At 35.8% G+C, this 23,610-nt stretch overlaps 1 protein-coding gene across 1 annotated transcript in view; it reads right to left on the reverse strand.

Annotated features, from left to right (window-relative positions):
- Window positions 1–23,610, reverse strand: part of SEMA3A (semaphorin 3A) — a 333,234-nt gene that overhangs the window by 11,833 nt on the left and 297,791 nt on the right. Inside the window, exons 10-16 of the mRNA XM_026868121.1 lie at window positions 22,804–22,918; window positions 22,636–22,705; window positions 21,425–21,569; window positions 15,522–15,741; window positions 10,406–10,497; window positions 7,467–7,508; window positions 1,611–1,768 (exon numbers count right to left, since the gene is read on the reverse strand). Of these exons, the coding sequence (XP_026723922.1) occupies window positions 1,611–1,768; window positions 7,467–7,508; window positions 10,406–10,497; window positions 15,522–15,741; window positions 21,425–21,569; window positions 22,636–22,705; window positions 22,804–22,918 (842 nt within the window). The remainder of the gene's footprint in view (window positions 1–1,610; window positions 1,769–7,466; window positions 7,509–10,405; window positions 10,498–15,521; window positions 15,742–21,424; window positions 21,570–22,635; window positions 22,706–22,803; window positions 22,919–23,610) is intronic.

Raw genomic sequence — 23,610 nt, forward strand, 5'->3', positions numbered from 1 at the left:
AGCAGATGAATGACTGGATGATGTGCTCTGTGGGTCTTGAGATGTCCTGGAAGTGGGAATGGGTGCTAGTGAATGCTGAGAAAGGAAGACGTACAGGGATAACGCTTAGTAGGGAGGTAGACGAGTGAGTCAGTGATTCCTGACCTTACTGACTCCTTCAAGTCAGAAGCAGTACTCAACCACAGTGACTTCTAACCCTAAAAACTTTCAGATCAAATCAATCTCTTAGACTCTCCTTGAACACCTCACCGTTCCCTCTCCTCTCTTTCCTCCTCTTCCTACAGAGCAACTCTCGTGTTCCCACCACTCATATGAATTTAGCCTAGGCAGCTGAGAAAATTTGACCAGCTCTTCTTTTGGGATGAGTTCAGTTTCTCCTTTTAAGTTATTTTCTAAAGAATTTCACAAAAAGCTTGTCTCAGATTAACTCTGTTTCCTGGTGCAAAAATAGAACCTCATGTGCTGTAAGCAGCTTTTTGTTTTGTCACCAGTATTTGTTTAGGATACATTGTAATGAAAACCTTGCAATTTTAATGCCCTCCATCTGAAAAGTCTGTTACACAAATACTACTTCCCACCCTTTACCACATTTCATCTCCTGCAACAACCAGCGACAACCAATCCAAATGTGGAATTTGGAGTCCTGACATTCTCAGCTAAATATTTGCTACCATTAATTTTAAGTATATAAGCCCTTATGTATATAAACCCTTGGATTCTTTGTTTCTTCATAAGTGCAAGATGTTTGGCATATTCAATTTAATGTGAGCACTTTTAAATCATTTTAGCCAATTTATCATGGGAATCTCAACACTACACCAGTATCCGTTCTTATTTGCAACTGGTTATCTATTCAACTATTCCTAATTTCTAGTTCAGTAGCTAAGAGCTTTTCAGTAACTAGCTAATATACTTCAAGAGAATGAATTTCAGAGATAAAGGCAGGCAAAGAAAATATTATTTTAAATCTTCAGATCAGGCAAGTAGGACTTGTAAATTCTCTATAAAAATTTTATTTTCACTTGCAGAGTCTGTTTTGCCTTAACCTTTGCATTGCAACACCTTTAGCATCGGTGCAGAGTGAGTGTAAAATAGTGGTTCGGATCTGGTAGCACTTAGACACACATCAACACATACAAGTTATACTTTTGAATAATAACAATAATGTCATATATCACTAAAATAACAACTTTCCATTCATGTCCAAACACTTTATAAATATTTCTTTTGAATTAGAATTCATGAAAATGCAGGAAGATTAACTTGGGCAAGTAGTTCTTTCATTTTAATATCAAGCCCCCTCATGTTAGAGAAAAGGACTTTTTTGTTGTTGTTGTTTATTACTGAATATAAAGTTATGAATCCATTTCAGAGACAACTCTTTTCTGAATGTTCTCTTAAAACAGCTTTTTAAGCCAACCCAAGAGGTAAAAGTGTTCACTTTAAACCAAGACTTCACATTGCTTGTAACTCCCACAATTATGTATTTTTTATAACAGAAAGTTCTCCAGTTAACCATCCCATGATAAATCTCCAAACCCCTCTGGCCATATTGAGACAACTAGTTAAAACAAATAGCAAACCATGCAGAGATCTAAAACTGCACCTACCTCTTAGCAGTGGGGAAGTAACGTGAGCAAGATGAACCATCCCAGGCACAATAAGGGTCTCTTGCAAGGCAACACTCAGCACATGCTTTCCCATACACATCACAGCGGTGTAAAGGAAGCTGTGAAACTCCAGTGGCTGAGCCAATGTAGAGCTGTTGCTGTTATAAAAGTTAAAAAAAAATAAAAAATCATTAACTTTTTTTGCTAGGAAAGCATTAAAAAAAAAGTGAGATAATAATATATTAGGACCGTTACAAATACAATAAAGGATCATGTTCCTGATGTACACTAAAAGAATGAGAAAAGAATTGTCCTCAGGATAAAAAAAAATCAAACAGGAAAAACTGATTTTTGTTATGAAGCTCTTGGTGGCTTCTCTAAAAAGTATGAAATATTAAAGTACTCTTCCATTTTTTCTTTTGTATTCAAATTCCTGCACTGGGAAAGCACTACAGTCAGTGACAGAACACAATGGAGAACATGCTTTTGAATTTAAAGAAAAAGAAAACCACTAAAATTTCCTATATATGACATTGATTTGTGTAGGTGTGGGGGGAAACCTAAAGTAAATTATTTCAGACTGATGCCAAGATATTTCAGTTTGGAACTGCTGCCATGCATGCAATTCTTTTTATGTCTGATAATTCAGATGCTTCATACTCTTTTTGACATGTCACATACTCTAATTGAAAAATATCTTTAATGAGGGGAGATGGCTTACTTTATTTTGGATAAAAAACAGTCTTGAGTGGAAGATGTAGCTCAAATGCAGACAGAAGCCATGAAATAAATAAAAAAACGTGCATACAAAATGAACTACAGCTTTGTATGGCATCACAACAGACTATCGTGTCTCTCCCAATTTCCTCTCTGATATCAAATTCATGTGGTCCATTAGGGAAGTTGGTCCCCAGAGGGACGTAAGGAAACTGAACTACTGATCCCACATGAGAGTCCAAACAGAGATATTTCAGCTTAGCACAAATTCAGAAAGAAAACAAGTATGAGTATAGTAAGTAAATACAGTTCCCTCTGAGATGCAAAACTAGGGGAAAACAAAATAAATATATAAATAAAAATTAAACGGCATAATCCTTCTGTTTTGGAAACACTGATACTTTGGTATCAAAGGCTTAAACTGTCACTCAGCACCCATGGTGGAGCAATTAATACATTTGTTTTTAATGTCCCACTCCAAGCAGTCCCATCAAGAAAATAAAAAATTCTATTTTTTTCTTTATTAGAAAACATAAAGCTCGTGTGAAAAATAAGACTTCAGGAAATGTTATCAAAATTCTTCATCTCCTACTCTGGGATACCCCAGAGGTACCCTTTCCAGGGAATTTGGGGATGGAAGGTGGCTGAGGTCACTTACCTACCAGAAATGATGAGCACGGGATACCAGGAGACAGCAAAACCAAAAACACTCATAAAAAAAGTGTTGTGTTAACTTCTTTCAGAGACAGCAGTTTGGCAGTTTATACAGGCATATTCATCGTAACAGAAACATCCCATGCATTTATATAAACACCAGTATTTTGTCCACGAAAATGTGACAAGGAAAGCACCCAAAGGAAAATGAAGCCCTTTCTAAGCAGCTGCTTCCCTCTATTACAGTGCCATTGCTGGGTTGTAAACCCTGTTCTCTGGGCAAAAATCTCTGACCACTCAGAGCTCTACATAAAACCTTAACTGCATGTACCTCTTCCCAGTTAGTGTGGAACCCTGAGAAGCAGATGACAGGCAGCAGACATGATAAGCTAATTCTCTCTAACTTAAGTCACTTAATCAAGTACCCTGCTTAGGGGTACGTACTGCAGTAAAAAAAAGCAGCAATTCAAATCTTAGGTGACCGAACAATTTCTCACGGGATGCCTTTTCTCTTTACTGATTATGGAGGCAGCAAAGGTCAAATGAGAGCTTCAGTTAAGTATCTTAAATGTCCAGATGGTATTGATCTGAGTCCTATGTAATTGGGGCATTAATATCTATATAAGCATGTAGCAACGTGTGGTGCAACTAATATAAAAATCAACGCAGAGAACGCACATGGGAAAATAAGGAAGAATGGTGTAATGCTTTCCTGTGTACCTCTGTAACCAATTTCATTTTTGTCAAAAACCCTTCCCTGATTTCTAATGAGTGCATTTAGAATTAAAGAATGACCAGAAACACATTAAAAAACCAGAACAAAACAAAACAAGTGAGACCAAAATAGGGTTACTTAAAGACTCTATTCCTTGTAGATAAGTTCATAAAGTTCAGCCAGTGAACTATAGCATGTGTTTCAGGTGCTGCACAGCCTGAAGGCTGCTGCCCTGTTTGCTGCTCTTCTGATTATGGTTTTAGACTCCAGCTGGTGATCATTATTCTGGACACTAATAATATATAAATCCAGGCAGTATGAAATTCAGAAAATAATAACAGAATGATTTGCATCAATGGTCTGACCTTACTTTGCCATACACATTCAAACTGCCTTTTGGGCAAAGAGTCTCTCCCAAGAGGTTGTTAATTTAATAAATCAGCTGATTATCAGATCAAACCAGGGGGGGTGTGAGGGGGAAGGTTGTCCTGTAAAAATTCTTGCTGAAGTATCAGAACTCCAGAAAAGCCGAGGACACTAATGTTTTAAGCAATGCAGTGGTTTCTATTTGCCCCGTGGTGATGCACAAAATGCAGTCTTTCCTTGGAAGTCAGACAAAGAGATAACTGAGGATTTCTCATTTGAAATAAAAAAAAAAAAAAAAAAAAAAAAAAAAAAAAAAAAAAAAAAAAAAAAAAACTTAAAAATAACTTAGGCAGAATTTCAGTAGGGACTTTAGGGAGCATGATGTTCAAATCCCTTTCAAATCCCATTTAATTTTATGTCTTGAAAAGTGACTGATGCAGAACAGTTCAGGGGGCTGCTTAAGTGACATCTGTTTTGAGCTGGTCCTTTCTATATTCTCACTATGGACAGAAACGGCAATCTCTGAATAAAATTCACTACTCTGTGAAAAATACTATGAAAGTAATCACTAAGGTCTTTCTGAAGGTCTCTGTCTTGACATGAGAATCTTATGGAGGAGAAACAAAAGCGCTTCATAGCAGTTCACCAGACAAGGAGCTGGCCTGTATCAGCCAAGGATCTCCTTGGTTTTGTCCCATCTTACCAGAAATACAGCGGCTTTTGGAAACAGGGGATCATAAATCTGACCCTGAGAAAAAGTTGAGAGCTTGATCCACAAAAAGTCACCTTTGATTGAATGCCAGGCCTGACTTTTTGGCCTACTTCTACATTTTTTAAAAAATCATGAAGCCTCACTTGACAGGCTCAGGGACAGTTGGTAGCCAGGGGGTCCCTGCAAGCCTCCTCCCACCGAATTGTTAATTTATGCAGCTGTAGGATGTTACAATGGCTCTAGGATGATGCTGTCCTCTGAAGTTTTGTGTCTATTGCTAACAGTGCATAAGCTCATATAATAAAGGCTACACCAACCTAGGACTCCCAAATTAGGAGGAACATGTAGCTTCAGTGAGAAAATATAATTCCTGTGAGTTAAAACAGAGCTGAGAAAGACTGTATCAAGGCTTAGTCTTACATATAAAGGTTTAATTTTCTTGCTCAAAGTCACTGTTTCTCAAGGGCCAAATTCATACTCATAGAAAGAGTCATGGAAGCCTTAGAGTTTTATATAATTTAAAATTATATATATATAATTCTATAAATTCTGCTCCTGAATAATTTGTGGATTTTGGTCTTTAGGAAGAAGAGTCATCTGTAACAACGTATAGTCACGATGGCAAAATGGGTAGCTTTGAACAACCAGTGTAGTAAAATATTCAAAAACAAGGAGAAACTCCCCATACCATGTTTTTATAATTGGGTGGAAGAATTGTTGGTGAAAAAATAAAATGAAGTGATTTCTTTAAAGTTATTCAAGAGGACATGTTGGTTTTACTGTTTACATTTCATGATTCTGCTTTCTACAATGCATAGAATTATCTTTCTGTTTATATGAAAAATGCCCTGCTTATCAGAACACAATGAGTAAAGTGTTTGAGTTATAAAACCACAGTATTTTAAAATCATAAATGTAAAATGGAAACATGTTGCCATATACTTATTTGATATAAAGTGCCAAAAGCTTGTCTACTGTATCATGATTCTGTCATTTTTAGCCTGAGGCTGGTTGATTTTTCATGAGCTTAACTCTGCCGGAATAACTTGTGTTTTATGCTCTTTTTTAGTTTTAAACAATTTTAGCAGTGTAAATTTGTTTTCAAAAGAATCAGGGAAAATTGTAATCTCTCTTGAATAACTAAAGATGCTTCAAAGAAGAGGTTGTATGAAGATGCATGGACCATTATCAAATATGATTTGCTGCTTTAAGGGAATGTACTTATAAAAATAATCCAAAGCAGAGCATTTTGGTATGATGTGAACATACACACAATTTTACAGGTTCATTTTTAAATATCTCAGTGTTCAGTAGTACACTTTTTTGTCCTACCATTTCTGATGGTTTAGGTGGTAAACTATGTTAGAAGTGTCCCCAAACAAAATGTTTTCTGTCAAATACATGGAAGTTTTCAGACAACTTTCTTAAATACAGTGAATTCTGAGTTAAATATGCAGCTTTCAAACATAATATTGGGCTCTGTTCATTACAGAATGAATTTAGCTCTGTTTAATTAATTAATTATTCAATAACGTATAGAGTAAGGTAGATGAATTAACTAAATCTTATTTATAACACATACAATTTTTTAGACACCCAGTCCTGGAAGTACTACCAAATCCCCTCTTTACTGACAATGACATTAATGGAAAAATTAACGAGTGTGAACAAGTTGCTTGTATTTACCAGATTAAGCTCCAAATCAACATGAATATGAAAAAGAAAAAAAAATATTACGTTAATTATGTTAAGTTTGACATTAAATTTTATGTCCCAGACTTCTGAGACAGGAAGTGACAGTGGCTGGGATCCATCTACCTAATTCAAGGCAGAACTGGAAGATAGGCACCTAATACCCACTTCACTCCTTGACAGCAAACCAATTTTCTTTGCACAACTACATAATTCATCTGCTACCTCCTAAAGAAGCCTAATAACAATTGCTTGTATCTGTTCAGAAATGCAGGAATCACCTTGTAAATCAAACAAAACTTTACCACCACCCATCAACAAGTCCAGTTAATTTTAGTTATGGTGTGGTCTACAATGAAGACTATAATACATATCTTTTCTTTGAACAGTTATTAGTGTACTCAACAGAAAGCAGGAAATATTAATTCTGGAGTCAGGAACTCATATCCTAACCATGTCACTGAACCAGAAGGCCATGGAAAATTTGGTCTAAACCATATCTACCTTCTTTCTGAAAGCTGAATGGTGCACATCCAGGAATGTAATGGACATTGGACAGACAGACAAGAGGATGTCTCATTTCCAGACTTTGCTTCCACTATCTAAGGATGTCTTATTTCTAGGCTTTGCTTTTGCTGTCTGCATTTTATACTAGACTATTCCCACAGAGGCTAAAACTAGTCCTGTTAAAGCAAGAGACCAAGCTTGGACATTCCTTTTGAACCGTTTCTCTGTCATAAGAACATTTTTTTTTTCCTTCGGAGCCTCTAGACAGTTGGTTAGTTTGTGTTTAGTTTTCACCTTACTAGTAAGTAACACATACTAGACTTCCTTTCTCCTTTGCATGTCACATTTTCCTAAGAAACTACTGATGTTTATGTAAAGGCCTGGGATGCTGCTGCTGTAATTAATATGTCTCTACTGACTGCCAAGTTACTGTCTCTAAAAGACAGAGACCAATAAATATTTAAAAGTGATTTAAAGTTTGTGCACATAGTACCTGTTTTGTGGAAATCTTCATTGCTGAAATAACAGTGGGTTCCTAGGGGAAAAAAGAGTGAAAATATAAAATAATCTCTATAAAAATAAAAATTCTGCTAGAATGCTATTTGCCCAACCTAGAAACCCTGAAGTTAAACTAGACCTCCTTAGTAATAGTGCTTCTTGTTGTCTTGCAATGGAATAATTTCCAGCTGTAAGTGAATCAGAATGTGTGTACAGATCTGAGTGTGTCTTTGATTCCTATGTTGATTGTAGATATATAATTTTCCATTATTATTATCATTGTGATTAACTTGTTACTAGTTTCACATCTTTAAATTAATTTCTACAATTAATATTAAAACTACATTTAAAGAACCTCCCAGGTAATATGAAAATAATAACGGTGGTATCAAAATACATAGATACTATATATTAAAGGTGTTAACACTGAAATAAGCAACATGTTTTCACCATACCAAGGTGAAAAAAACATTCCTGAAACATTTTAGTCATAAGAACAAATCTTAATCCCAAGTATAATCTTGTTAACTGCACCACACTATTCACATACAAGGAATTTACTCATATTTGCACAACACAATTTAAACTGGCAAAAGGGTTTTTACACCCTGGAATACTCATTATTTAATTAACCAAATAAGTCACTAGGAGAATTATTGTTCCCCACTCTTAATTATCTGTAGCAAGCAGATGTCAAACCAATATCTAGTTTGTTACATGAGAGACTGTAGGAAATATTTAACAGCATAAGTATGTTTAGATCTGATTAAAAGACTGTTATACCATTTAGGCCCAGCTGCTTGAATGGTTTTTAATCCTGAGAGTAAAAGTGGCATAATTTGGTTACAAAGTGTCCAAGTCAATTGTCTATGAACTTTATTCCATCTAAAACCATACTCTTGGTTATATATATTAATAAAGTCCTTATTAAGGTTTTACACTTGTGTAGCTGTCAACTTTCTTATCCTGAGAGAATTTGATACAGGTCAGTGGATGTTAAGCATGTGGACTTGCCTTTACAAATCGGTTAATAGACCTTATATTAGAAAGCATCAATTAAGCGTAACAGTTGAATGAAAATTGAACTCATTAGTTTGTTTGCTCAGCTGTTCAGAGAAATGGGTTTAAAATTGGAATTCGTTATCAATGTAATAGAAACGGAAAATTTTCAGTTTCATGGAATTATAACCGAAAAGTGTTCTATTCAGCATGTTGCAGTTTAAACATCAAAATACATTGTTTATGATGTCCATAGAGTCTTTATTAACTAAAGAAACTTACATTTGGTTAAGGTACTTTTAAAATTCCCATTGAAAGATCCGTATCTTATGCATACAAATTCTGCTTATTCCACTGAAGTACATTAAGACCCTTTTGAAGGCTTAAATACATGCTAAAGGAGATAAATGAGCTTTCAAGTAAATCAGAAGACCAAAATCCTTTTGTGTAATGAATAAATACATATGTAAAGTAAAATACCAGATGTGAATTTGCCATTAACCATTCTACTTCTGTAAAGCCTTTCTGAAATAAAACTTTCATTCCATTTATTTTCATTCTTTCACTTTTATATTTCTCTGATCTCCTTCAGCTTGGCACTTCTGCTTGATTTAGGGAAGAGACTCATACATTATCAACAATTGCCAAATTACCCTGCATTAATGTAATGACTTTTGCATGTACAGAAAAGAAAAAAAGCTGGGAGCTACAAATTACTTGTCTCATTTTCTCCTCATAGTTTCTACTTTATTTTTCTGCTAAAACAAAGAAAGAAAAAAAACCCACATTTCTGCTCTCAAAAAAATCCCATGGATTGCCGAAACAGATACCCATTTTTCAGTGGTATCTTGCACTCAAAACAGTGGTTTCTGTGCAAGACTGCCCTCAAGAAAAAAATAAAAATATAAAAAATAATAGCAACATGATATCTGTTTAGATATGATGTGTCTGTTCAGAAACCAAGGATAAAGGGATGGCAAGTGACTCTGATGAGGGGTGGCTGGGCCCCTGTGGCAGGTTTTGAGCACAGCCCTTGTCAGCACATCTGGGGCAAGACCATGTGATGCCCATGGGGCTCACCAAGTACACAAGCATCATCTTCACACTGTCAGATTAACCTCACGCTCCCAGCTAGGTATCAACCCCCCCAAAAGCCTGGAGCCTGTGAACTGGTGCCATAAAACAGTACTGACAGAAAGAATAACGTGAGGAATGTAAATAATTCGTTGTTGTGTACAAAACACAAGACGTCCCTGGGTTCTGTCTGGAAAGTGTTTGAAAGGTTTACTCAGCCTCAACTTGCAGGAGTGCCTATGGGATGCCTTATTTTTTAGGTGACTTAGATAGGAAAAATGGAAGAGATCGATTTTCACAAAAAAACCCCAAAGTACTACAGATTAGGGGTTTATCATGTCTTGCGTCAAACCATGAAAATGAGACCCTAAAGTCACCTTTGAAAATATAAACACTTTCTTTGTTTCTCAGATTATTACGCAAAAGAAATCTGTGCAGATCACTGTTTTTCCTAAAGTATCTTCCCAGTTACATTATGCTGATAGTCTGAAGAGTTGACGCAACTATAAAATTCATGTTTTATATCTCTCTGTGGGAGAAAACAGACAGGAATTATTCCCAGACTTGCACAGATAGATACTTTACCACAGCATGTACTAGCTCTAAGATTCAGAGATACTAATTTACTTTTCAAACAACAAAACAAAAGCCCAGAATGCCTTTTTTTTTTTTTTTTAATCATTAACCTCCAGATAGGACTGGAAGTTTCAAAGTTTATTTTGACTAGTGTCTGGGTCTGTAAATGACAAGCTAATTAGAGGGGTATGCCAGGCTATTCCTTGGCTAGACTGCAACAAGTTTAGTTTGCAGCTGTCCACAAAGAAATCTACAACCTGACACTTGAAATTTAGCCGCACTTACCCGAAAGACTGTCATTTCTTCCAGCAAGACTTCCTCTAAATCATGCCAAGTCTCCTTAGGAATTGAAACCACTTTAAGAACTGTTCCGATATCTTGAAAAGGAAAAAAAAAAAAAAAAAAAAGTTTTCAGGTGCTTAAGATGCATACTTCAGTTTCAGAGCAGCCAGAGTTTCTTGTAGTATGTAATTATTTCACATACAAAGACTCTGAAGCTACGCATCTGTGAGCACTTGTTCAAAATAACAACTGCTGTTTAATAACCTGGAAAAACACTGAATTGCAGTAGGACATTTCACTGAAGTCTTTCAACTATCAAAATGCAACAAAGAAGATAAATATTACTATAGCTATTAAAGAATAAAAAGGACTGAAACGCTATTTAAGTCATGTTTCAGTCATTTAATTGAGGAAGGACATGCATTAAATTTACCCATGCATGTTTTATTGTCCATTTTCAATATAATGATTTCATTCTTAAAATGCATGAGAAGATGGTGTCAGAAGGCTCAGTATGGATATAAAAACATCTGGATAAATATTAGACAGATGAAGCTGTTAGATCTGTTAAGTACATGTGATCTTCCCCATGTCAAACAAAGTACCTAAGATGTATAAGCCCCTCAAGGCATCTGTATTTCTCTGCGTGTTACATACTGGTCTTCACTGAGGGGTAACAAGCAACACAACTTGTATCTTCTGCTTAGAAATAGATGTGTGCCAGCATTTTAATACCGTACCCATTTACATTCTTGGAGTTTTGCAATTGGCTTTAACATGAACAAGGCCAGTACTTGAAATTCCTGAGCTACAGCCTTTGGTTTTGTGAATATGATTGAGACTTAAAACCATCTCTGTTTTACAGCTTCTCCATATGTGATTTATTTGTTTGTTTCCATGAACAGACTTTTCATGGAAAAACAACAACCAAAAAAATAGAATTATTTCTAGGTTGGTGCACATCACTGTAGACTCTGAAATAGAAACACTCAGTATGTGACTTTTCTTTTTAACCAGCCTGGTGTAGTACCCTGTAAATGTATCACAGGAATAACAGCTATGTCCCTGAGGACTTTTAATGTTTCACATGCTATAGCAGTAACAGTTTAGGAAAACACAAGGAATTTTAAATTGATAAAATTCTGAAAGTAACAGAACTGTAAAGGTCAACATTCTTAAAACAAGAATCACCCATCAATTACACAAAATCCAAACATATTTTGTATGTATATGTATTTCTCTGTGTTAGCTGAAACTTCTGATGAGAATCATGACAACTCACCACTTCTATATTGAAAATACACATAAAATTGAAACAGATTACACAAGCTGAAATTGTTTTTATAAAGTGACAAATTTAAAAGCTATTGATTTCATGAGAAAATTCTGGTATTTTAAATTCTTTACATGAATTTGGATTAAAATATTCTAGAAATCCTAGAATATCCCGTAGAACTGAGATCTTCATTTTTCCATCTGCTCTCCTTTAAACAGATGTTATTTTCTAAGTACATATTTTTGAAGTTTAGACAGAAGTGATTTTTTTTTCCCACAGAATATGTGCATCACTGTTTTCTTTAATTTGTCATAATTTCATAGATTTTTTTTAATAAAAAGAAAAAAATGCTCTTAGGACAATAACAACAAAGCAAAGCACAACTTCCTTTTTATTTAGGCAGCTACATGTACAAACTAAGCTAGTGAAATATACTAGATAAGTTGTTTTGGAAGTGGTTTTCATTATGGTTACTGCTACTAATTGAATATATTTAATTCAAGGAATATTGAGAAAAATACAAACAAATTTTAAAACAAGAAAGAAAAGAATACACATTTCTACAACAGGGTAATTCAGAACAACAGATAATTTAATGTTAGTTATATTTGTAATTTAATGGATGAGTTCATTTCCTTAATTATCCTAATAATTTGATGACTGTGGTTTTGAGGAAAATACACTGTATGAGTAAAAAAAGAGAACTCTGATCTAATAAATACAGCAGCATAGGACTATGACTGTCCCCAGCCACAATCCATCAAATGCCATCTTCTAGAAATAAAGGGGAATTTTTGACAAAACAACACAAGGGAAACTCTGGAGCCTGAGTGGGCACTGAGCAGACATGAGTTCCCCACATAATGCTGTTTCAAGAAAAGGTCTGACTTTTAAGTGGATCCTGCAACAATTACAGTCGCTTGATGCTCAAGAAAGCCTCTGAGGTCAAAGATACACTGTGTTAATCACTATGGTGACTCTGGTCAGGCCACAGGTACAAAAGTGGGGCTTTATCTGAGTTCTAGATCAAGTTTTACAGAGTAGTATTTCAAACAATTTCACACAAATGGAATCAGCCTTCTCCTTTAGGATCAATAGGCTCTACTCACTAAGATAAGATTACTGTTATTAATTTGTTTTACTGACAGATGTACCTTGACTGTGCCAAATGATCCCAAGCATCAGACACTCAGGATATGCATTAATTGCGTATCTTAAATCCTGTTGTTTTCTGATATAATTTCAAACATGCCGATATGATTTTATTTCCATTGTGAAACACACTGGTACAATCACAGTGGGAAAGTAACTGCTCAGCTAAAGATTTCACCCACAGGAAAGGAAAATGTGACCACACTGGATGGCTATTAATTATGTTGTGTTCAATTATCATCAGTTATTCAATGAAAAGGGAAAAAAAAGTGTTTCTTCAACATATTCAAGTTCAACAGCATGTGGGAATAATGTAGATTGCTGCAAGAGCAATGGGAAAATACAGAGAAATATATCTAATCTGATGGGACAGACCTGCACAGAAAAATCCAGTCATACCCCAGAGAGCTTAATTCTGGCTTTGTCATAGGTTCAGATCATCAAGTGGGAAACCGGACTGTGACTAGAGTCCCTTATCTGCTCCCCGGTTTGTTCTTTCTTTGGGGAAGATATGATACATGTTGATTGTGTATCTGTTTCTGGTTTCTTTGACTTTGACCAGCTGGCTCGGTGCAGCTTTCTGGCAGGAGGCAGGCAGGGCCTCAGTCCCGCCTCTTTTCCTTTCCCCCTATGTGGAAGATGCCCTTTACTCATTCTGAAAATCTAAATGACGATAGTGAGCTCAGAAGATGTCCATGTCCAGCTCCATGGACAGGTGTAATGCTTGTTCTTGTCCTCCCGCTGGAAAAAGAACAGTTTCTTTGGACAAAAGTAATATTTCAAGAAATAGTAATACTCTGCACTTACAAACCTGGGGTTTTGGTGTTGAAATCTCTTTTGGCAAGTGCAAGTAATAATCTTTCAGTACTTTTCTTACAGTTCTTGGGCACAACTATCTGCAGTGCTGGATGGGATCCAGAGCACTTACCACACACCTGAATATTAGTGGTTTACAGAATTAAGTGAGTGTCTAAATTCCCAGCTCAAAGGTAAGAGTTAGGTATCACTGAGGCTCTTTCAGAGAGAGACCTTGCCTGACTAATTTAGATAAGAATCATTATACGTAATGATAATTATCTAAAAGCTATAGCTCAGGTTTAAGCAAGTCTTCCTGTACTGTCTGAAAACAGACAGGAACTTCTGCATAACTATTCATCTTACTCTAATAGGTCTCGATAAAAGTACAATGAATCTCTCTCTGGAAGTACTTATCTCTTTCCCTTGCAGAAGCCAATGCATCTTTCTTAGACGGAATGCCAAACTTTGGTGAGATAAATGCCACCTCTTGTGCTTAAGATCTAGACATAAATCTGCTCCTTACATTTGTTCAGCATCATACTCTGGATGCTGAAGGGTTTGTTCCCTCACGTCACAGCCAAAGGGAGCATTGCTTTTTTATTTTCTGGACTGAACCAGGTCATAGAAGACTCGTTGAAAGGCAAAAAGCACTGCTAATTGTGGATGGCATTCTAGTCTCTAATGTGTGATGGAAAATACATGTGTTGTGTAAAATCACATGAAATTACTTTTCAATGTTTTATGCAAGAACATATTGTAGCACTGGTATCTAATAACTCAGCTCACAACTTTAAAGAGCTGGAACACTTTCTGCAGAGCTGCATTTCCTGCAGTAAATGTTCTGAATTGCTGTGCAGGCACTGTGTATGGTACAAAGCTTCATCAGCTCTCAGTTTGCTCATAATATATTTCAGGCATCAACATTAAAGAGACTTTTGAGATTTATTGCTTTGGAAATCTGACTCCAGGTCTAGAGTACTAGAACTGTATTTAAATCAAATAAAAATTGGACTGTTATAAGACAGACAGATATTTTTTGGTCCAAAGCTGAAGAGAAACAGTGGGGTTTTGGTTTGATTTGGTTTGGTTTCATGATGCCAATGTCTAATTACTAGCAATTATGTTCAATAGAAGTTTAAAATACTTTTACTCAACATAACTGAAACACCAGCCAACTAATGGAAAATCTTCAAAGGTGAAGAAGCAGATTCACCAACTGCTAATCAGCATAGTTAAGAAGCCCCTGAACATAGGCAAATGAGTATCAGCTAATTTTTGGCTACTGTTATTTCTCATTATTACCTTTCTGGAAAAGATGTCTATTCTGAGTGCATATTTCCACTTTTGATAAAATGCCCAAGCTGTAAGATTCTGCAAATGCTTTGGAAAGGGTATCAAGTTTCTCTTACCAACTCATCTTAAAACACCTTGTATGTGCCAGATATCTTCACCTTAACTAAAATGATGCACTCTTCTGGCTAAAGAGCCGGGCATCTTAAGGCAATACTTGAAATACTTGAAAGGCACACAAGACATTTCCCATACCTGGATACTTGCCTCATTCATGTTAATACTTCTTATGCAGTACTTCAAAATTATAATTAATGAGGCAAGATATTTCTAATAAAATTCACTAATAACAGCAGTTGAAAAGAGACTGGTTTGATCTTTATCCAGTTGGCAAAGCTCCTAAAGAATTAAGCTATGCAGGCCAAGGCCTGAACCTGTTACAGTGAATGTATGTAACAAAGACTTCCCCACACACAGAGTTTTGAGTCTTGCCCCAAATTTTCACAGGTATATACTGGAACATAAATCAGTTCTGAAATTTTGTCTGAGCTATGTCTCCATAATACCCGGAGGAGCATACAGTGTAGATTCAAAACTCCTCACCTGTGCCAATGAACATCACATCGTATTGGCCATCTTCAGCATCTACTCGATCTACTACTATCTGTGTGAACTGGTAATCCACATCTGTTTTGATCATGATTGGACGGTTGTTGATGGGGAATACCGGGTTGTACATGGCTGGATGACTTCTTGCAAATGTTATAACTTCATCAGGAAGATCTTTGGTGGAATCAAAGCCTCCAAATGTTTTACTGGGACACTAGAAATAAAAGAGAAAATGTTTTACATTTAATTATCAGTCACTAGAAACATTAGAAATCCATTTCCTTACAATCATCCCAACTACTGCAGTATATAATTAAATATGACAGGTGAACTAAGTGATTCATGACAGACAGCACAAGTTGATTCTTCACTAAAAGTACTTCTAAAAATTTTTTATTTTAATCAATATGGTTAACAGAGTGTAAATGATCCTCATACATAGTTTTTCTTACTATAATGTAGTGCAAAATGATTTTTAGTAATTTACTGATTAATCTTAATCTTTAATTGGCAGAAGGAAGAAATCCTGAATTACCTAAAATTCAATATGAAACAAGCAATTTCAGTATTTGGTTATGTATACAACAGAAAATTAATTAATTATGCTACTGTCTTAGTTTCGAAGTATTGTCTTCAGATGTTGACTGGAAATCAATTCCTCTCCTAGGAACCAAATCCTTAACTGCTGGGACAAACCCCTATTCTACTCACTTTTCAAAATCCTGCTTGTCTCAACAAGCCTACACCATCCATGTAGTCTTGAGAACATGGATTCTGTTACACTAAATCACATCAGAAGAGTCATGTCCTAAATGTTTCTTTTCTCTCTCCACTGATTCTAAACAAAGCCTCCTGTGAGTGTTGCTTCTTGCACTGTCAGTGCAAAGAGTTAGGTGAGACAACTCACTAAAGAACTGAAATAACTCCTCACTGTTTTGTACCATGCAGTGACAGAAACATTGGTATCCCCTTGGGATTAAGCTTGTCCCCATGAAGTCGCACAGTAAAGAGTCGCTTTGCCCCCTTATACAGCCATGGGTGGGCCAGGTAGTTTTGCCTCTAGTTTGTGAAAAACAGAGAATTCTCTGCTCACATTCTCCCAACATGAACGAAACGTAGAGGCTGAGAAGGAAAAGAGAGGTAAGACCAGGTTTTCGTATCCACAAAAATATTCTTCCACTTTCACCTACTGCATGTCCCCATGCAGAGACTTGAGGACTGGCTATCACCACTATTTGCCCTTGTCTCTTCTGTAGAATTGGTAAGTATTTATGAACAATTAGAGGTTACTTTAAATTAAGCATTGGTAGTGTCTTAGTAATGTTGAATGGATGAAGCAAATGAGCCACAATGGCATTAAGTCATCAGTCCAAAGATACTTGGCAAAGAACTTGGTGTCCCCCACTCTAATCTGTTCAGATACCGACTTAAGACCTGTAAAACTCTGAAACACAGTTGATAATAATTATGTTTATGGCATTTGAACCTGAAATATAAACAGCTGGTGTTAAAATGCCCTAGATAATTTGACCTTTAAATCCATGTATAGTATATCTTCCAATTAAATACCTAGAGGACAACATCTTATTAACCAAGAATCCAGACCTTGAAGGATACTCAGCAGAAGAAATCAATTGTCTTTGCTATCACCTTGATCCAAATTATTAATAATTCATCAGAAATGAAATTAAAAAATCAATGTTGTCAAAAAGAGTAGTTGTTATACGCAGCAAAGGGACACTTTTAGCATGGACATATAAAGTGCAACTTGTCCCTTTTTGGCGTATTTGTTAGTAAGCAAATTCCTGCATTCTGTTCAATTATATGGTATGGAAGGGAGGGAGGGAAGGAGGGAGTGAGGACATTTGATTAACGCATGTGGAGCAGACTAAGCAGAAGGCAAGTTAGTTATCTACTTTATTGTGTCAGTATTTTTCAGCTTTTTTATTATTATATGCTCTTTCTCATACAGAAATATTACAAAGTTAAAATCAGACAGGCTTTTTATAATCATTGGCTAAACCACTGTCTGTCTCAAATATTATGTTTAGAATTCTACACTTCAGTTTTGTTTGCTTTACATCTCGATTAATATTCTAACTACAATTCAATACTAATTACTCAGATTAATTAGATAATGATTAATTAGACAATATATGTAAAGTGCTTTAAGTATAAAAATCACTACACAAGAGCTAAGTATTGTTAATTGCAGCTGGGCAAACTGCAAAAAAATAGTAAATGAATATTCATTTCAATTTTAAGTAAATGAATTTCAGCTGGGATCAATTGCTTGAATATTTACTTTCTGGCTCATTTCCTAACAAATGATTTTACTTGCAGCAATGTTGACCAGATATATTTTAGGCAGAAAAATCATAAAACTAAAATTAGTGTCATAACTCTGTGTGTTTAAATGAGACTCCCAATTCTGAGAGCCAGATTACTGCTTGGATCCCCTGCTTTCTGAGAATAACAGCCAGTAACTTTGTGGTTTTACATCTAAAGTCTAAAGCACATTACCTGGACTAGTCTGCAGCTCATATTCATCCAACCCAACTTTAGGAAGCTATAGTCTTTTGGCTACAACTCCCTTTGTTGATGGAGTGAAATGGGCACCATCAGTAGGTTAGATCTGGCCTATCCATAGTCCAAAGTGCTTGCAGAAAAATCTCAACCCACATAAAGTCTGAGCTGTCCTGAGAAGGAAAGTCCTGTCATGTTTATTTATGTTATGGGCACAAAACCAGGACACACAAACAAAGACATTATCCTTGATGATAATGACAGGATTGCTTTTGATATTAGTGGGTCTAGGTCAAGCTGATTGGCAAGGCGCTTCATCAGAACTCATGTTTATATACTTAATCAGTCCCACTGACAACAAGGGAAGTTTTCATGTGCTAAAAGATAGGCATGAATACAAATGTCCTGAAAAAGTCTGGAGAAAGGTGCTCGATCTTGGATCCAAGTAGGGTCAAAAGAAGTTTTGCATTTAACATGCACTTCCAGTTGCCAGTCCCCAGTATGCTATGTCAAGGGTTTGATCAGCCAGGAGGAGGTAACTAGGCTACCCCCTATCTGTCATATTAGGGAATCCAACAGAATAAATCAATCACTACATTTTGTTAAGAACAAAAAGGGCTTCGGTCATAATTGAAAATAGACTCCTGGTACCATGAAGCAGAGAAAACTTGAGCTCTGTAGATGAATTCACAGAAAGTCAGACAGGAATTCAGGATGAGGTACTTCACTCAAGATGAAGTATATACAAAAATCCTTCCTCCTCTCCCAAATACTGTTAAAAGGTTAAAAATAATAATAATAATTACTAGATCTTAAAGGAAGAATCTTGCAACTTCTTTGTTAAATGTGAAGCCGATCTAGTATTGTTTACAAAGTTTTCTGACTTTTCAAAAGAAGCTTAACTTTCCTTTTTGCTTGCTCGTACTGGGCAAGTCACCAGATGCTCAAGAAGTTTATTGGCACTGCACCTATTAAATTCCTCAGATAATTCAGCACTGTTTATCTGCAGTGAGATCTGGAACAGAATCATTGTAAGAAGCTCAGGTTTTGTTTCTCCCTTCCCTTTCTCCGTTTCTTGGAAAAGGAAGACGTAAGTCTGACATCTAAAGGATCTTCAAAAACCTTTCTTCTTTATTCTCAACAGGTTTTCAAAGCCATTGAAAATACATTCAATTTTATCACTTTAGAAACAAAACGCTTCTTTTCAGCCAGAAACATCTCTGATCTTAAAATTCAGTTTTATCCTACTAATACAGTAGAATGATTTAGCAACTGTGAGGGGAAAAAAAAAATTAAAAAAAATTCAAAGTGGTAGACACCAGTACTGGAGTCACTGGCAGTGGGCTAGGAGAAATTGATGGCCTCAGCCACTCTTTAATTAACATAATTTACAGTGGCATGGCCTCTTGCACTACATGACTGAAGGGTTATGTAGAATTGTATAATTTGGGATCAGATTTGCCCTTAGGCAAGAAAAATGTTTACAATGAAATCTGAATATTTTCACATTTTCTTTGTGAATCTTGGTATAAGTATGTTATAGTGAAATTGTAAGGGTAAAATCCATTCTGAGGGGGTAGCCAGAAAAAAAAGCGTATGTAACTTAACTGTATTTCCCTACTTTGGCAAGGGATCTGGTGGCTTAGGTCACTTAGCCACTTAGGGGCTGGATTTGGGTCCCTGCTTTTCTGCTTGTTCTTGGGAATTTGATCAAGTTATTCTTCTCCCATATGGATCTCAGTTCAAGACCCTCAGACAAGTCTTGGAATAACCCACAGGCTCCGAGGCAGGCAGGGCTGTGTTGCCAGTCTCTAGGGCAAATATTTGAGCTGTGCATTCAGAATCTCAATAGAGCTGTGTCCAATCTCTGCTGAGGAATGAGCGTAACAGAGCCACTATTCAGCAGTCAGTTCTGTATCTCAGTCCATTTCTGTGATACAAACATGTAACGTTCTTCTTTGTCTGTAGTTTTACATAATATCTATTATTTGGTTTTGTTTAGAAAGGTTTATCAATACTGGAATCAAAAACCAATATAAATAAACAGAATAATGAACACTAACTCATTAAGTCTGTCAGACCGATTATATTAGTTATACAAGAAATACCAAAAAATCTACACATTCAAATTTTCCACAAGGATGTAAAACAATACAACTTAAAAATACCCCTCTGACATATCAGCATTAACAATAGTAATAAAAAAAAAAAAAAAAGGTTCAACATCAAATAAAAAATGAAACCTTTCCTATGCTGCAGAGCTTGTATTTTAACTCTGGAAAAAATTAGGAATCTCTTTAGCAGTCGTAGCGACAAAGCAAGGAGTGATGAGGAATCTGGCTGTCAGGGAGCACTGTTTTATTTAGGAAGTAATTTTCATTAGGTTGAGCATATATATTGTCTAGCTGTTGCAGACCAATTGAAAGATCATGTTTGAAAGAACAATTTCAAAACATAACAGACAAAAGTAGAAAATCCGATGATTTAACAGAAAAGATCAAAGTTATTCTTGGTTTGTTTTGTGCTTTATATTTAAGGAAGCTTTTAAAAGAATATTACAGACATATATTTATATTTATAGTTTATATGTATACATGTGTGCACATATATTTAATCTTCAGCAATGACATTTCACAGCTTAAATGGGCCAAGCTGATTTATACTAGCTAAGGAGCTACCCCAATGTATAAAATTAATGCTTTTCTCATGAATGTCCCATCTTCTTAGACTTCTGCTCATTTCAGGGGCAGTTAAAGATTTCTAGAATGTGATGACATTAGTTGGGAGTTATACATATGGATGTCTTATATACACTGACATTTTAGTCACTCATAACTAGAAACAGAGAAACAGGTAGAAGCAAAGATTTTAAAAAATGCCAATGGAAGTTAGAAAATATTACAGTCACTCTATCATCCACTGCAGAAATATCTGTCTCACTATAATGTCAAGAACAATTGAAAGTTTCTTTACAGTCAGGCAGATGTTCTGTTTTCTGTTCATTGTCACTAAGAATGTCGCAGCTAATATTTGTAAGAAAAATTCCAAGGAAAGGATAATGCAGCATAATCTATTAAACATCTGACTTTCAGTAAAATTCTCCAGCCATTGCTCAAACTTCTGCTGAATTTGTTAATATGAATGCCAAAATTAAAATCCAAATGAAGTTGCTATTGCAGCTTCATACTTCACAAGAAAGTCAGTACATTTTTGATCTGGAGGAATCATCAAGCTTTCCCTTCTGTCACCTTATCCATTTCATTATCTTTTTCAGTTTCTTCCCTGGATCTCAGCTCAAGGACCATGTAATGTGTGAAAATATTTTCCATAGTTTTCCCATTTCAGATTACTGTATTGCTCAGGGTACTTACAGTTCCTGGGCGTGGATATGGCACTCGCCCTTGGTAGGGAACCCACTGGTAGTTTGGTCCATCTCGGTGGGCATAGGGACCAAGAAAGACCCTCCTCACATCAGTCATGCTGTACATACACACTGCTGACCCCTTGAAGATATTACTAAAAATGAGGGGAGAAGAAATCAGATGAGGTGCTTTAAATTATCAGTCGGTTTAATTGAGTGGAAGAGCTATGGGAATAGCGGCCTGTGGCTTTCTAATTTATTGCATGTGCTGATTATCAAAACTCTGACATGTTCTCAGAGCAATCCTAACTCACCTCCTGTGAAAGCTCAGCATAACTGATACGATCTCTCAGATATTTTCCTAAGCAGATGGTTGCTATTTCACTATTTAAAATATATTGTCCCCAGAAGACCAAAACCCCAGTTTGAGTAAACTTCAACGGGGCAGTCCCTAGAGAACTATTCAACTCTTTCCTACACTTCGCATTTTTCTATATTTTAGCAGCCTCTTCTGTCATTTGGGCAGCACACACGCAAACTTCAGTGTTTCTTACCTTGAGATTTCCTACAGACGACAGTAAGGACTTGTAAATCTCCCTCTTCTATGCCTGGTTATCATTAGAAACATTCTTTCCGTTTAGAAACTAAAACTTTTGTCCTTCACAAATAAATGTGACAATGCAACCAGTACTACAAACCTTCCTCAGGCCAAAGCTACAAGCATAATTTTGTTCTTGGTGAAAGCACAATGAAACCAAAACATTCATGTCACAGTTATATGTGATTCAATAACAGAACTTTTGAAAGATCGTTAAAGTTTCCAGATTTCAGCAATATTTTTTACTAATATCTGCTTGAGTAACTAATTTCTCACACCACAGATTTTGTATTTTACCCTGCCCCCAAACAAGCATATTTATGCCTGTGTTATTTTTCCAGGTCTGTGTGGAAAGGGCTACAAATTCTGATCCCCACCATAAAAAGCCAATTCAATGGCAAGAACAGCCTGAGAAACTGATAGTCTTTGTGATTACTAGCTTCAGAGTGATGATGTACATTGCTCATAAGAAAAGAAACCTAATTCATTAGTTCTTAGTGCCACTGACTTCTCAGTTCAAAGGTTAAGAAAATTTTGTGTTTCTTAAAAACATCTTTAACAAAGAGAACTCTTTAAAACAAGCCACCCAAGTTTCCATGCAAGTAAAATGATACATTCTATACCTGGAAGTTGTAAACACTCCATAGACTATTGGATTTTTAGGGTCTTTTGAGTTCATTAGGAACACGTCCTCTGTAACAGTAACAAGAGAAGGAAAAGAAAACTAAGTTAGTTTCATATGGATAATACCTGAAAACATTTCTGTGTTTAAAACCATTTCTGCCACTTACGTAGTTCATCAAAGTGTGTGTCAATGCCATTAGGTCCTGGCACAGAACAAATCAGACGTGCTTTGAGGAAAGTTGTCCATTTGTTAACAAGGCTCCTGTGTCCACCAAAGTCATTCTAATAACAAAAGTATTTTGCATTAATATCTAGTACCAGTCTTTGTTTATCAACAGAGTACAGAGAAAATACAGTAAATAATCACAAGATGCTACTTTTAGAAAACAGAGAAAAGAGTTCACCTTCTACATAGAAAAACATTATTGTCAAAGACATTAATTCTGAATTGCTTTTATTTTACATTGTATTGCAACAGATTTCATAGTAGCACATCATTTAAGAAACAAAACCAAAAAACCCCAAACCTCATTATATATGGTAATATATATATAGCGCTGGGGAAAGACAGGGAGGATATTTTTCTCCAGAGTTCCCAGGCTGCCATGTCCTGGTAAAGCTGAAGGGGTTTATTATACTTAACTGGGTAGCAACAAAGTAGAAATGCAAGTTGCAAGTGAACAAAGTAGATAAAAATGCCAGAACAGTGGGATCAGTTGTATATTCATAAATTTTGCAGCTAAAGTGCACCAAGAAGTTATGAGGAAACTGGTTTACAAGCAGTTCCCTCTGGATTTGAGAAGATAAATTGAAACTGTGCTTATGGATTAAGATGAAATTTTACCGTAAACATCATAGTTGCCAAAGCTACAACTTTTATTAATATAATTTTATTTGTAGAAATCGTTTTAAAAGTCTGTCAGAAAAATATTTGGATGTTTATCAGTGTGGATGAATGATTCAATCTGCAGTCA

This window comes from Athene cunicularia (assembly GCF_003259725.1).
Source record: "Athene cunicularia isolate RWA chromosome 1 unlocalized genomic scaffold, athCun1 chr1_part2, whole genome shotgun sequence".
Classification (NCBI taxonomy): Eukaryota; Metazoa; Chordata; class Aves; order Strigiformes; family Strigidae; genus Athene; species Athene cunicularia.